The 14,579-nt window shown below is 46.9% G+C and overlaps 1 protein-coding gene across 5 annotated transcripts in view; it reads right to left on the bottom strand.

The window, feature by feature from the left end:
- ZHX2 (zinc fingers and homeoboxes 2) overlaps nucleotides 1-14,104 on the bottom strand; it is a 74,942-nt gene extending 60,838 nt beyond the window's left edge. The window contains exons 1-2 of one of the 5 annotated variants that reach the window (XM_059866184.1): nucleotides 14,001-14,038; nucleotides 11,022-11,101 (exon numbers count right to left, since the gene is read on the bottom strand). In XM_059866184.1, coding sequence (XP_059722167.1) covers nucleotides 11,022-11,046 — 25 coding nt within the window. In that variant the 5' untranslated portion in view covers nucleotides 11,047-11,101; nucleotides 14,001-14,038. Of the gene's footprint in view, nucleotides 1-11,021; nucleotides 11,102-14,000 lie in introns of those variants that run through there. The other 4 variants (XM_059866203.1, XM_059866231.1, XM_059866211.1 and 1 more) reach the window with 4 other exon arrangements.
- Nucleotides 14,105-14,579: the final 475 nt, after the last annotated feature.

Genomic DNA, 14,579 nt, shown 5'->3' with positions numbered 1-14,579 from the left:
AGAACCCCTCCTTCTTCCAGTTGTTTCATGGGATAGAGTCAGTTTCTATGTTAATGGAAGGGTTAATTATCACTAAGTTTTCCCACATAATTGATACTTGATAACCAGTGCCTTTGGCGGTGGTAAGACATTGCTCCCAACACTTTGAATTACACTGATCTTTCCTCAGGAAAAGAGATTGTACATCTCTCACCTGTGATTCAGCCTCAAACTCAGAGTTGGAGGAATCATGCCTGTTTTGGATGGCAGACTCCTCCTAACTACCAAGGGAAACGTGAGGAAAAGGCTCCCAAAACTCAGGTGGAGCTTTGTGCCCATGCTGAGAGGCATACCTTTGCTGAGGAAGGGAGCAGCTCTACAAAAGGAGAGGTAATGGCACCCACTGGTAACTAAAAACCAACAGTGATCTGCTCTGCAGTCTCCACTGCAGCTTTCTCTAGAAAAGCTGCACCAGCCAACAGCCAGGGACTCAATCCTTGCATCTACCCATTTTCCAGCTTTTGGAGAAATTGCCTCAATAAAGAGTCACAAAAGAAGCTTAAGATCTGGGTGTTATTCTTGTAGCAGTAGAATCCCAGAAGTCCTCCCTGAAGACACTTATGCTACTTTTGAGGGCAAAAGCAGATGGCATTCAGTATGCTGCTGGAATATTCCGGGAGATCAGCGTGACAAGGGAGTCCCACCATCATCTACTGAAATCATACAGGGCACAGCATGACCTCCAAGTTGTGTCCACAACATTCACCTTGCCATAGCAGTGTGAAATAAACATTAACTTCAATATTGTTTCAGTGAAGGGCTTTGAATTTCTACGCTGGGTCTGCCCTAACTTTGCTCCAGCAATTGAAAGGAATGGCTCCAGGAGAGAAACCAAGCATCTGTTGCAACTTGATACGATGTGGGATGAAATATTCACACTCTGTAAGAAATAACAAGAAAGTTGTACCAGAGAATGCTTCTGATATGGATTTATTTTGCCACCTGGTTCCACTTCAGCACTACCTGCAACCCCAGAAGCTCAAAGAGTATTAAAGGCTGGTCCTTCCTGACACACCTTACATCTTCCAGACACAGAGGACCTTTTTTACTCTGAAGGCCAGCTGTATGTGGGAAAGATCTTAAACACTGTACAAACTGGTCCTCATTCCTGGAGTCATACCTGTTCTCATTAAACCCTATCTCCCTACTTTACCAAAAAATGCCTCCCACATGTATTTACACCAGTGTTCACTCTGCAGATGGCTGTGGGAAAGAAATAAAGATTTTAATCTGTCTGGTGTACCACCAGCTGAGCTGCAGTTGGGATTCAGTGGACAGACTCTTTATTGCTGGTAGACTTACGTGATGAGATGAGCACAGTTTTATCTCCAGAATCTGGATGGAGGGGTAAAATAGCTTCCCTGCTGTTTCTTGGTACCAGAGAGAACTAAAACAACTGGCTCCTTCCCAGGGAATTCACTACTCACTGCTCATCTCTGTGATCATGCAGGAGGTGTTTGCTGTAGCAATGGCTTCAGATGAGGCTTAGTGAGTGTCCTGCTTTTTCACACTAACCAGACTTCAATTAGAAGTATCATTACAGTCTTGGGCAAAACATTTCCATCCTCTGCTGGCTTTCTGTTCCTTGGCTCCAGGCAAAACGCTCAACTTTAGTGCCTCAGTTTCCCCACCACTAAACAGTAATAAAACCTCCCGTGGAGGTATCAATTGGTGCTTGTACAGGAGGGTGCAAAGGAAAGCACTCCAAGAACCAGAGATCATCAATAAAGCATCCAACACTGCCACTGATGCTTCAGCAAACCGCCAGCCCACTCGACCCCTAGAGCCAGATGTGCAGCACTAGCTCAGAAAGCCAAAAAAAAGGAAGAAGCTGCCAGGTTCTTCCTATTCATGAGCTTTTTAATAAAGCTCAACAAAACTTGGAGGCATGTTCTCTGCTGTTGCTCTTGCCCTTCTGCACAGCGAGCAAGTCATAAATATTTCAGGGGAAGAGTCCAGAAAATTTGCAAGACTGGTCCTAGCCTTTTACAGCATTAATGAGCAGGCCATTAATAGTTAATGAAGCAGCTGCTGGTGATCTCAGAGGTAAAGGCAAGACAAGAACAGCAGCGTTTGCCCATTCACTACAATGTGATAATGTGAAGGAATGGCTTGATCCTTCTATCAAATTCTCCCCATCACAGCAAGACCCAGAAGCTGATCACAGGACTTCCAGCAGAACCACACACAACCCCTTGCCCCACTGCTGTCACGCAGCACGGATGGAGGCTGCTGGAAGTGGCATGAACCAAGTGTCCTGATGCTCCGTGCACATCTGAGGGATTGCAAAAGCTTCAGTGCTGTGTCTTAAATACAAGACTAATGTTCCAGACAATCAGGAAGGACCATGCAATGCCGATGTGCAGGTGTGTGTGTGCACCCCATAGCCACACATATGTAAAAATGCCAAAAAAAAGAGTGGGTGTTGAGGCCTTTTAAAAGTCTCAGCTGTTCGTTCAAAGCTGCACTTTTAGAACCAAATTCACAATACAACTGGGCAGCCAATTTCAAAGAAAAATTTCTGCGATTTCAGCCTCAGATGCAGCGAGGACTTTGGTGAAAAGCTATTCTTGCTGTACTTACTCTTGTATATCTGAACTGACATCCCTTGGCTGTATCTCTGCAGACAGGAAAGCATCTTGCAGACAAGAAGTCACCTTTTGGCAACTCTACTTGCCAGGAGCTTTACCAAGGAAGGGCACCACTGGCCAGGCTGCTGGGTGCAGTCCCGCAGCCCTTTTGTTTTGAGAAGAACTGGGTAAAAGTTTGGACACTGCCAAACTCAATTTTCCTTTGTTTTATCCCTGCCAGTATCACTGATTTTTAAAGGATTTGTTAAGAGGTTTATTTCTGTCTTCCTCCACATTCATGTGTATGTGGGTCCATCAATCCCAGCACAGTAAATTCTTACTGGTCTAATGAAAACAGGGAAGTTGTGGAGAGACCCCCCCACCACTTGTGCTCTGGAGAGTGGCCAGTGTGACCCAGTGCACACAGGAATTCAGCACCACAAATCAAACACACTCAAAGCGGTTTGCGTCAGTCCTGCTGGCCCCAGGAATAATCAGCCTCCGGGATTTCAGCTCACATCACATCTGGCTCGTCACAGATTAAGCCTTTTCTTTGGTTTTCTAATAGGGGCCTGCACAGAAAGCAAGGATTGATAGCAGAGAGGCTCCCTGAAGACCCCCAGATGCACAGGGACAGCCAGACCCAACTCCTTCAACAGCAAACTGAGCTGGGTTTGGATGCAATCTGAGCATCTCCCTTTTATGTAAGTGTCCTCAGCACAGAGTGCAAAAGTTCATCTGTTCCAGCCGTTCAGGACTGGCAGTCAAGAGCTTTGCATTCAAAGCTAAGAGAAGAAGAAAAAGAAAAGCTTAATCTCAAAGTTACAGTCTTAATTCCACCCTCCAAACCAGAGATGTTTTAGTAGTGCAGGAGTCAAAGGCAACTGCAGCACTGGGCCCTTTGTTAAATAATTAACTACGATTTGCCTAATCCATCCACCCCAGGTTCTCACTGAAGAGACAAAAAACATCCCCATCAACACCCCACTCTCACCTAAGCAATGAGCTTCCTACAGCACCTCCTGGGATAATCCTCCAGTTTTTAACAAAACTGGTCCTTGACTTTTCTCACCTTCAAACATGATTCTGCCTGCTGCTCTCAATGCAGATCAAAGGGGACCTTAGTAGATCCTTACTGTGCTAAGACATAAATTTATTAAGTTAAATTTCAAGCAATTATGTTATTCTGTAACTTTATTAAAAACTATCATTTGCCAAACATGCTCTGGAAAATAATTACTACTCAGATTTAATAATAAAGTACATAATTAGCAATGAATGCATACTGCCTCTTTTTAAAATCCATAGCATATAATGCTCCTTGCTCCTTCATGCTTTGAGTGGGGAGTGTCTTAAAGTGATCATAAACAGTGATTTAAAGACTGTATACTGCCTCTTTTATACTGTATACTACTACTGTATAATGAATGTATACTGCCTCTTTCTAAAATCCATAGCATGTAATGCTCCCTCATGCTTTGAGTGGGGAGTGTCTTAAAGTGATTTAAATTGATTTAAAGACTTTAATACCTTAAACTAATTTAAATTACATTAAGGATGAAATGTTACATAGGAAGAACCCTGCCAGATTCAGATGTGTGTTGGGCTGTTCCTCACTCACACCATCTATTTTGCAGAATTTAAGAGCAAATATTTTAAAACAAGACAAGTAAAAAAAGCAGACAAGTTAAAAAAACTTTAATGACCAGAAAAACCTACCCAACCTTACACATTTCTTAATCAACTTCCTATTAGCTGCCTGTTTCATACAAAAAAGAAGGGGAAAAAAGTTGACATTTTACCTTCTCCTCCAGCAAAACTTTGATGCTAAGTGTGTGTTACATTTTTTGTTTCCAACCCTTTGAGAACCTATTTTTTACTGATTTTACAAGACAGCAAAGGGACATGGGCCATTAATGCAGTAGCCAAAAATTTATCAAGCTGCAACCCCAAACAAGCCAAGTGACCACAGCAGAAGCTGAAGAATGTTCCAAAATGAATATGTGTCAGCTGCAAAGACCAATACTAAAGGGTTGCAAATCACAGTCCTTTTCCACTGCTGTGCAGACCAGCAAATATGAATTTGAGCAGGGGAAGGGTGTCTCAGCCAACCTGTGCCAGAAGCTCATCATGGAACTCATCTGGGAGATGCTGCAGCAGGGCCTAGATACACAAGCCAAGCAGTGACCTTGCCACACACAGTAGCAGCCTCCACCCTGAGACTCAGTAAAAGGATCAGGACAAGAGAGAAGGAACAAATAAAACCCCTACTTACAGAGCAATGAACAAAATACAGGCAGATTAAAAACAAATAAAATAACTAAAGCATGTGAGATGAAAACATGAGCCAGTGTAAGTGGTCCTACTGCTTGTGCCAGTGAGAGGCAAATAGAAAAGGATGCCCTGAGTGCAAGGCAGATAAGTGAAAAATACAATCAAATTCCTACCTTGGCTGCAGAAATCAATACAGAGAGGAAACTCAGGTATGAATTCAGGTTTCCTGTGCAAATACACCATTCCAAATGCATCAAGCTACAACTCACACCACTCCACACAACATATCTCAAGGCTAAAAGTGTGGCAGAGCCCAGGTGATAATTCTCATCCCTCCTGCTGTCTGCAACCATCTGTAAGTAAAGCAGCCTGCAAACAGCCACAAATCCTATGCCACACAGTACTGCATACCATTTACACCACCACCAATTTTGGGATGCAGCTCGTGTTAAATACCCAGAATCTCCTTGCAAAATACCTCCTACACTTTTCCCATTCAATAGCACAGTTCAAAGCAGATCCCTATCTCCATCAAGCCCCACAACAGCCCACAGATGGAAAGGTGCTCTCCTTGTCCTGTGAGCACCTTGCCACAGCAAGCTCCTTGTTGGGATGCGAATGGAGCCCTCCCAAAAAATGTCAGGGTGGGAACAGACTGGTAGGGGAAGAGGTGAAGGAAGAGGATACCACAAAGAAATTAAAAATGCAAACCATGTGCTCAACAATGATCTTCTTCCTGAACTGAGCACAGGGCACAGACAGGGATTTGCGTACTTTTTTTTTTTTAATTTAGAAGAACCTTGTATTTAAGCCCCTCGGAATTTTTGTGGGAGAGTGGCAGAGGGCTCAGCACAGAAATGGAGCTGTGGCAAAGGGTGTCTGGTGCCTGCTCGCCCCTTGCAGCCTAGGGCAGTAGACCCTGAGGTTGAAAGCACTCACCCTTGAGCACTTTGTGGTGAGAACAAGACCATTCACTGCCCACCAAGAGGCAAGAACAGAGCAAGGAAAAAGCAGTTCAGGTTTCAGGAGATTAACTTTAAATCCACCACCTCAGTGCTCTGATTTGCTGCTGAAGAAGAGATGGGGATGGAGCTAAGATCATTCCTATGTACAAGCTCTTTTCAGCATAAATAATATATTGTGACACTCCTCTCCTGACTTGGACATGTACCGAGTGTTCGCACACTCTCCTCGACCATCAGAGGGTAAACACATAAAAATAAGGTTGATAAGGCTAAGATCCAGGATAACAGGACAAACAAACAGAATCTGAGGCACTCAAGTGTATTTATGGTTGAGAGCAAAATCCTTCAGAGAGCTAAGATTTTTTTTTCCTTTATCTGATTAAGTGCAGATCTTGAAACTTGTGTTTGCCTTGAGAAGTATTTCCCAAACCACATCACCCCCTTGACATCACCAAGGCACACAGACAAGATGCCAACAGATACACAGAGGAAGGATATCCTGTGAAAACTATTTTAGCAATAGTGAAATTATGAGGATGCTCTCAAGAGCTGCCAATTTAAAAGTAGTAAAGAAAACAGTTCACTCCAAACACATCATTCTTTCTTGTCACTCCAATTGTTTTAAAACACATGTATGTAGAGCCAACTCCTCTCTCATGCTGAAGAATCCTGCACAGGCAGAGAGAAGTAGAGGCTTCTTTAGGCAGCACTTTACTCTGAATTTATTCATCACCATTTACACCTGGAAGCTTCCTACCTGCTGTAGTTGGGCAAAATCCTGCAGGTCCTCAGTGGTCACCAGCCCCTGTCCTTGGCAGCCTGGCATGGGCACAATGCATCTGCCAGCTCTTCCATGCAGCAACCCCTGGCACCTTCTCTGGTTTGAAAACCCCATGTGAAGATTTTCAGCATCATCAGCCAGCTTTTTCAGCTGGTTTCTCAAAGAAAACTAAACCTAGCCCTCAAAAAAGGGTCCTATAGTGGAGCTGGTAGCTTCCTGGCAAGATACTTTACCTGAGCACAGGTTGGAAGGACCTGTGTCTTAGGTTAAAGCCCAGGTAAAAGAAAAAAAAAAAAGGATGCAAAGCCCTGAGACATGAGAAACAGATCCCAAAAAACTGCAACTGCAAGGTCATGACTCCTGGTACTGAATATCCCTTGATGGTAATGAAAATCAGCATCATAATGGTGAGAGGCTGCAAGAGATGATGTGGGGATGCCAGATAGTAAATGCATGAGTGATAAAGAACTCTGTAACTGCCTTTGGCTGAGCAAAAGGAGAGCACTGGTGTTCTGGTCCCACGGGTGGGAGCAGTGACACTCATGTGGACTCCCAGCCAGGCGGCCAAGTGCTCTCCCTGGGAGGGAGCTGAGCACTCAAACAACTTCCTCGCCTTTCAATCACATGGAAATGAACAACACTCTTCACAGAAGACCAGGAAGGGGAATCTCTTTGGAAAAATGCAGAAAAAAACAGCTTCAGGGGAAACTAGGATTCTTTGGGATAACCCCATCTTCCACAGTTTTCAAGAAAGCTGTACCAAAGCCGGGAAGACAACAAGCACCAAAGCCTTTAACAGCAGTGTGCTCCCAGCATATCATTTAAATAAATCAGTTTCTGGAGAGACAAAAGACAAGGAAAAACTCCCTGTGGTGCCTGACAGTTTGTGCTCAAGAGGATGCTGAAAAAAAAATCCCACAACAAGACATATTTGCTTTTGAGGTGGGTGGTAGGAGGAGGAGAGGGGAAGGAATATCCCCAGAAACACTTGAGGCCAGAACCATCAGAACTTTCCTTCATTTTGTGTGAAAGTGAATCAGCAGTGCTCTGCCAGCCCAGCAGCAAAGCCTGGAGATGCTGCTGCTGTCTGCTTCATACTGGCTTTCACTGGCAAGAGAGGAGGCAAAAACCTCCCTGCACCAATTCCCAGGCCAACCCCCAGCACCCTTTGAAACCCTACAAAACTTAACTGCTTCTAACTGGTATCCTCTTGGATTTTTGTCTTGCTGGTAGGATTTAAGAAAAAGAACAAGTATTTTCCCACTTCTGCTATCTAAGTGAAGTGCAACATAAAGTAACTGAAACTAATAAGCATGAAATTAGGTTGAGAAATGTAAAAAATAAATGCCCAAAACTTAGAGTGAGAAGAGTGAACACACACAAGAAAGGCAGCAGGAGGGGTACAGAGACCTTGAGACACACTGGTATTTTATTAAATCTCTCTGACAGTGCCTTCAGCAGCAGCTCAGAACCTGCTTTTTTGGGTGGTATTCAAAAAAAAAAAAAAAAAAAACCACGAACAAACCACAAATAACAAGATTCTGCTTAAAAAGAAAGGAACCACATTCTTCCCTATACAGTTTTGCTCACAGGACTCTTCTTCCTCCACTTCCTCCATCAAACTGGACAAGAGGTTAAGTAACACTGAATCCGAGCCTTCCTTAGTTATGGTCACTGACTCAAAAGAAGCAAGAAAATCTCTATTTGTTTGTTGGTGGAGGATTTTTGTTTGTTTTAAGCTCCAGTGAATGAAATATGCAGTTTTAACACTTTTTAAAAATTGTGGGAACAACAATCAACTACAAAAAGAGAAGCCAAAATAAACAGGTAATTTGAGGTTGCAAGTTTAAAAAAAAATTTTGCATTTAAGAGGGGAAATAAGGTCAGGACAGGATGAATGGGGAGGAGGGGGGGAAGAGAAGGAAAATCCAAGATTTCAGGCCTCTCATAGGCTCAATAAATAAATGAAAAGCAGTGCGAGACGTTCCCATCCTACCCAACCCACTGCTCACATGAAATTAATCGTCCCCTCCACCAGTGCCAACTGAGACCACACTGCAAATCACAGCATCAAAATGCCACAGATTAAAAGCTAACACTAAAGATTTATATCTCTACATGTCACTTAATAAAGGAGGGAGAGAAGCAGAGGGCTGTTTCTCTGCAAAGCCGAAGCTACGAGTTTTCTAAGTGGAGTAACACAGGGCAAGTAGCTTTGCTTTTCATCTTGGAACATTTTAACATTTTTCCAGGTAAAAAGATAAATTTCAGGCTGTGGAAGAGTTTACCAAGTGAACTGAAAGCCACGGTGGGCAGGTAATACTGCTCTTGAGGAGACTCTGTAGCTTGCACAGAGCTATTTGCACTTGCCAGGATGTGCCCATCCCTGTGATCCAGAGCCTGCACTGCCTGCACCTGCAGGAGGGACTTTAACTCGAGCTTCACTCCAGCAGTAACAAGGGCTTCCCAGAGCAGAGGGTGGACGTGCAGACACCAAGAGCTGAACAAGCCCATGACAGCAGGCATGTCTGCATGGGCACATCTCTCATCAGGTCTGTACCACCAACACTTGCCATGTGTTGTACCAGCCCAGGGCAGGACATGCCACTGAAGCAGCTGTGCTGGCAAACCCAGGAGTGAAAGGGCTGCTACACCAGCAAAGGGGCATTATTGCCAATGTCACTACTGAGACAGGGCTGGGAAGATACACCCACTATCAGCACATTCACCCAAGGAGAAAGTCCTTGATGTGCTTGTGGGATGCTGACCAGACCAAAGCACCTGGTAGCCTGCCTAATGAGATATAAACATACACAGTCTCACTTTGTACCAAAGCCTGTAGAGATGGGACAAGGAGCAATGGTTTTAAACTGAAAGAGTGTAGGTTTAGATTGGACATCAGGAAACAATTTAAAGATCCCTTTCAACCCTCAGGCTGGGCAATTCCAGACAAAGGCAGCACGAGGCAGAGGCCTACAGGACTTCAGAGCTTTTGAACTAAGCAGATGGAAACTGCATCCAAGGCTGAGCCTGGACCATGGTATTATTTACCCTGTAATCTGTGTGGGTGGGAGTTGTGGAGATCTGCAAATTCCTCCCAATAAGCCTGTAATAGTTTGAGAGGCAAGCAAGTAGTGAGCAGGCTCCAGTTTGCTAGATCAGGTCCCTGCTGGACAAGAGCGTGGAGAAGACACAAACTACAGCTGGTGCTGGGGAGGCTTGTTCTCAGAGCAAAGCTGAATTCTCTGCCCCTGCCCTGCTTTCAGCACCCAGCATGTGCCCTTGCCCCCAGTCAATTTGCAAAAGGTTGTGAAAACTCACTGCAAGCTCACCCCCTCCACTCCTGATGTGTGATTTCTAACCATGCAGGTGTTCCAGACCACCGTCTTCCCCATTTGCTTCCCAACCCTTCCTCCCCTGTCTCCCGTCCAGATGGCAAATGCTCCCCTCTGCCCAACACTGACATGAGCCTTCTCACCACAGCCCCACTCGGGGCACTGCCCACTGCAGGCCATGTGCAGTCTCATCCATGAATTCAAAGAGATGCTGCACCACAATCCACCTCCTCAGCTATCAGAATCTCCCAGGATGACTTTTTTGAAGTCCCCTCCTAGCTGCCAACACCTAAACCTACCCTCCTTGCCTGTGTCGTTCTCTCTGCTCAATAACAAAACCAAGCCATCTGAGCCTTCTGCAGTGCTAAATACACAAAATCATTTCACACCTCTCCCTCAGTTTCAGCAGCAGACTCACAATACTGGTCATTCTACATAAACTCAGCTTATGGAAATTCAGTTTTCACTGTAGGAACTGGTTTGGGGTCCCACGGTCCTGAAAAGAGCTTGCCAAATGCATTGCCTTATTTTCAAACTCACAACATTTTTACAACAACCCCAAGTGCTAATTTTTAAAACCAAAACAACCAACCAAACAACCCCTCTGCCTTGCAAAGGCATGGTGGTTTTGGGGAGAGGGCTAGCTTGGTGATTTCTGAACTGTCTCTGAAAGGCAAGGCTGCAACTGAACACTGTTCCCTTCATCTTCCAAGCACCCAACTTATTTTATTTCCATTTTGCTACACCTTCACAAACCAAACTCTCAAATATTACCCCATATGAAAAGTATTTGAATCATTCTGGAAATCAACAGGTCTTTCAGCTTTTCAGAAAAAAACCCAACTTACTGCTACCCTGCGACTGAACTGTATCATTACATCCCGTAAACGTCAGATCTATTTTTGCAGGGTTGATAAAATAAACTAACCGCAAATATTAGTTCTAGCTGATGTGACAAATGTAAATACACCCTGACAGAAGACCAGCAATATTCATAATGGCTTTAAGTTAAAGCCTTTATAGATTATTTTAGTGCCAACTTTTGTTTATTACTTACTTTCACTATGAACAAATAGCATCATGTAGATGTCCAGTAACCTTTAGGGCAGGAACACACTTGCTGAATTACCCTCACACCTGAAAGAAAGTCAAACTCCATGTAACTGGAAATGGAAATGCAGCTTTACCTGACAGGCATTCTGAAATCTCAGGGAATTCAGCTGTGACACTGCATGTTTCTGAACAAATTCTAATTAAAATACTTTTTCTATTTATTTTCTGTGGATGTTTCCATTCCTTAAGTGGACACGAAGAAAAATAATTTAGACATGGATCAAAACATCCCAACCAGAAGACACTCCAAATAGCATTTCTGAGAACCATCCAAGTTAGGGCAAAACAAAAAGAAATAAAACCTGAAGATGTCACACATGCAAATACAGTGATGTCACGTCTGGCATTAAAATCTTTGTCTTTTACAAGGATCAGCAAAACCTGCTGTGTTCTCATTCCAGCCTGGAGCAGTTTGAAACTGGTTAGAAAATGCAAAAAGAAGCCAGTAACTTTACTGTATTTAATGTTGGCTTTTTTGGACTTTTAATAAAAACACAATAAAACTTTCCCCTCCCCACAAGAAAGAACACTACAAACTTGGGCTGTTTCATATAATGGATTATTCATTTTACAGATATTGACTAGAAATTGCTGATTGTAACTAGAGTAAAGAGGAAAAAAGGGAGTGGAATTTTGAGAGAAAGCGATTGGAAGGAGTGTGCTACTTTCAAACACTGACAGCAGGAAATGTCCTGTGTGACAAAACTCTGACAGCTGAACTCTTGGGGTGGACAGGCAGGAAAAATGTCATTTTACAAAGGTGAGCAATCACAAAGTCTTTGGGCTGATGACTGAGCTAGAAACACCTATCCCCGCTTTTTGGCACTGAGTTTATCACGGATACAAGAAGAGAGGACAAACATGGGACAGCTCTTGGCCATTGATTTCTGTAGAAGCCTAAGGGGATAAACACACAAATGGGGGCAAAGCAAAACAAGGACCAGCCAATTCTTAGCATTTATATTCTTCCCAATTGCTGGCCAGTACCTTGCTTTTCCTGATCCAGAAATCAATCTGCAATTCTGTTTCAAAGAGCTGCTGAGTTCATACAACATACTGAAGCCACATCTACATTAGAAAGGCTTCACCGCTACAGAAATGCATTACCCTGGCAAAGCACTCTGGTCACAGATACCTCTTAAACAATAATATTGCCAATCTACTGGTCTAATAAAACCAAGGCAGCACACACCACTCCTGATACACATGCCATTTCCCAGTAAGGCTGCATGAATGAGGTTTCAGCTAGAAACATCAGACCTCCTCTGGTTACATCTGTGCCTCCCCGACCCAGCCGCGGCCAGGGGGGAAAAACCGCGCACAAAGTTTCATCTGTAGTTTAAAAATAAAAGGCACCTCAGTGACAGCCTTGGGCTGTGACCCTGTGCTGCCAGACGTGCAGCTTCTCAAGGCAATGCACACTCTGGCACTGTCGAGGCTGCTCCCCGCGCTGCTGCTGCGGGATCCAGCAGGCAGGAGCGGCTGATGCCCAGCAATCCTGATCACCAGGTCCCCTTCCCAGCCAGCCAGGAGTCCTACTCTTCCCTCCCACTCCTACATCTGCGGATGCTTTCTCCCCTTGTGCTCTCCACCTTCCAATCCAAAACTTTTGCTGTGTTCCCCTGCGCGGCAGGACGCTCGCAAGTTCACAGGGTTTCCAAGGAGCACCTGCCCCAAGAAAGGATGGGGAGCAGCCAGCAGAGAGGCGCTTGGGCAGCCAAGGGGGAGGAAATCAGAGCCATGCCCCGCCTCCCCGGCCGTCTCCCTCAGGAGGGATTCCCAGGCTCTGAACTAACCAAAGTGCTCAGTAAAGAGCTGGGTATACAGATCCCCCAAAGTCAGACAGGTACTTCCTCCCTGTATCATTTCCAAATTATAGTCCTGGAAAAAAGGGGGAGCGGGAGCCAGTATCCTTCCCTGTCGCCTTCATCGCAGAGGGAGACAGAGAAGGGGGAAAAAAAAGAAGATGGTTCTGTGATGTCTTTGGAAACCGGCTAAAACAAACGGGAAAGTCACCTCTCGTTAAAAAAAAGAAAAAAAGAAAAAAAGAAGTGGATAAAACATGCCAAAGCCTGAATTTCCCCAAATATCCCCATTCCGGAGAAAATAAAATGCCACGGGAAGGCAGAGCCTTTCGCCGGGGGTGGAGGAGGGATGGAGCGGGGCGCCCGGCTCTGCCCCGCCGCGGTCCCGGCTCGGTGCCGCCGCTCCGCCTCGCCGCTCCCCGCAGTTACCGGCAGCGAGACCCGCGCCACGACCACGGCGTCACGGGTGGGAGGGGGGCTGCCAAAGAGGGGAGGGAGGGCAGGAGGAAGGAAAAAACATCAAAAATTAAACCAGAAGAAACCGCTGCCAAGTGCGGCCGCGGGCGCGGAGCCACGCGCGGCGGCGGCGCCGGGCCCCTCCCGCGCCCCGGGGCGGCTCTGCCCCCCCGGCCCGGGAGCCCGCGGCTCCTCGTCAGGGACCGCGCTGACAAAATCCCCTGCTCGCCTCTACGTAACGCCCTGTCGAAAGCGGACGCCATATTTTGTGTTGCTGATGTCGACATAGACAAACGTAGACATGTTCCCCCCCCACTCCTGTTTTTCCCCCTTCGCCCAAACTTGCGATCGGGAGGCGGCGGGGAGCGGAAAAAGGGCGAGGGGAGGGAGGCTGCACGGCCAAAAATGAAAAATGTAGCTAAAATAATTAAATGCCCACCCCGAACAACCCTCTCGGCTCCCACCCCCGGCGGTCTCCCCCGCCCTCCCCCCCACCTCCCGGCCCCCGCCGAAGTCCAGGGAACCGGACAGTTTCTTGCAGGAGGAAAAGTTGGGTGCGAGCGGTCGGCGCGGGAGCGCCGGCGAGCGTCCGTGCGCAGGGAGGGGGCGGCTAGGGAGCGCCGCGCACCGGGGGAGAGGGCCCCGCCTGGGAAGTTTCCTACCTGCGCCCAGGGCGGCGGCACCGACTGTCCCGGGCGGAGCGGCACCGGGGCTCCGCTCCGCGCCGCTCCGCTCCGTGCGCCGCCCGCGGCCGCGGGACCCCGCGCCCCCCGCCCCCGCCGCGCCGGCCCGCGGGGAACACGCGCGCCCCGCCACGCGCGCACGCACCGGCCCTGCCCCGCCGCGGAAAAAAAGAAAAAAAAAAGGGAGGAAAAAAAAAAGGAAAAAAAAAAAAAAGAAAAAAAAAAGAGCCCTCGATCGGCGGGGATCTACGCCAAACCCCACATGATCTCTGACGTCAGCCTGCGTATTTGCATACGATACCACCGCCGGCGCGGCCGCCGGGGTCCCTCGGCGCGGCGGAAAGTTGCGCGCGGGGCCGCGCCCCCCCCATCGCCCGCCCGGCCCGGCCGCGCCTCCCGCGGCTCAGCCCCACCAGCCCTCCACGCACCCCTTGCCCCGAGCGTGGGCTCCTCCGGGCGCTCCGCTGTCCCTGCGGTGACACAACCGGCCCGTGCCCGGCCCGGCCGGTGGCATCGCCGGTCCCCGCCGCGCTCCCCTTCCCGCTCCACGGACGGAAC

Source organism: Haemorhous mexicanus, chromosome 1 (genome assembly GCF_027477595.1).
Source record: "Haemorhous mexicanus isolate bHaeMex1 chromosome 1, bHaeMex1.pri, whole genome shotgun sequence".
NCBI lineage: Eukaryota > Metazoa > Chordata > Aves > Passeriformes > Fringillidae > Haemorhous > Haemorhous mexicanus.
The sequence above is the reverse complement of the archived record's forward strand: the minus strand, read 5'-3'. Positions and strand labels throughout refer to the sequence as shown.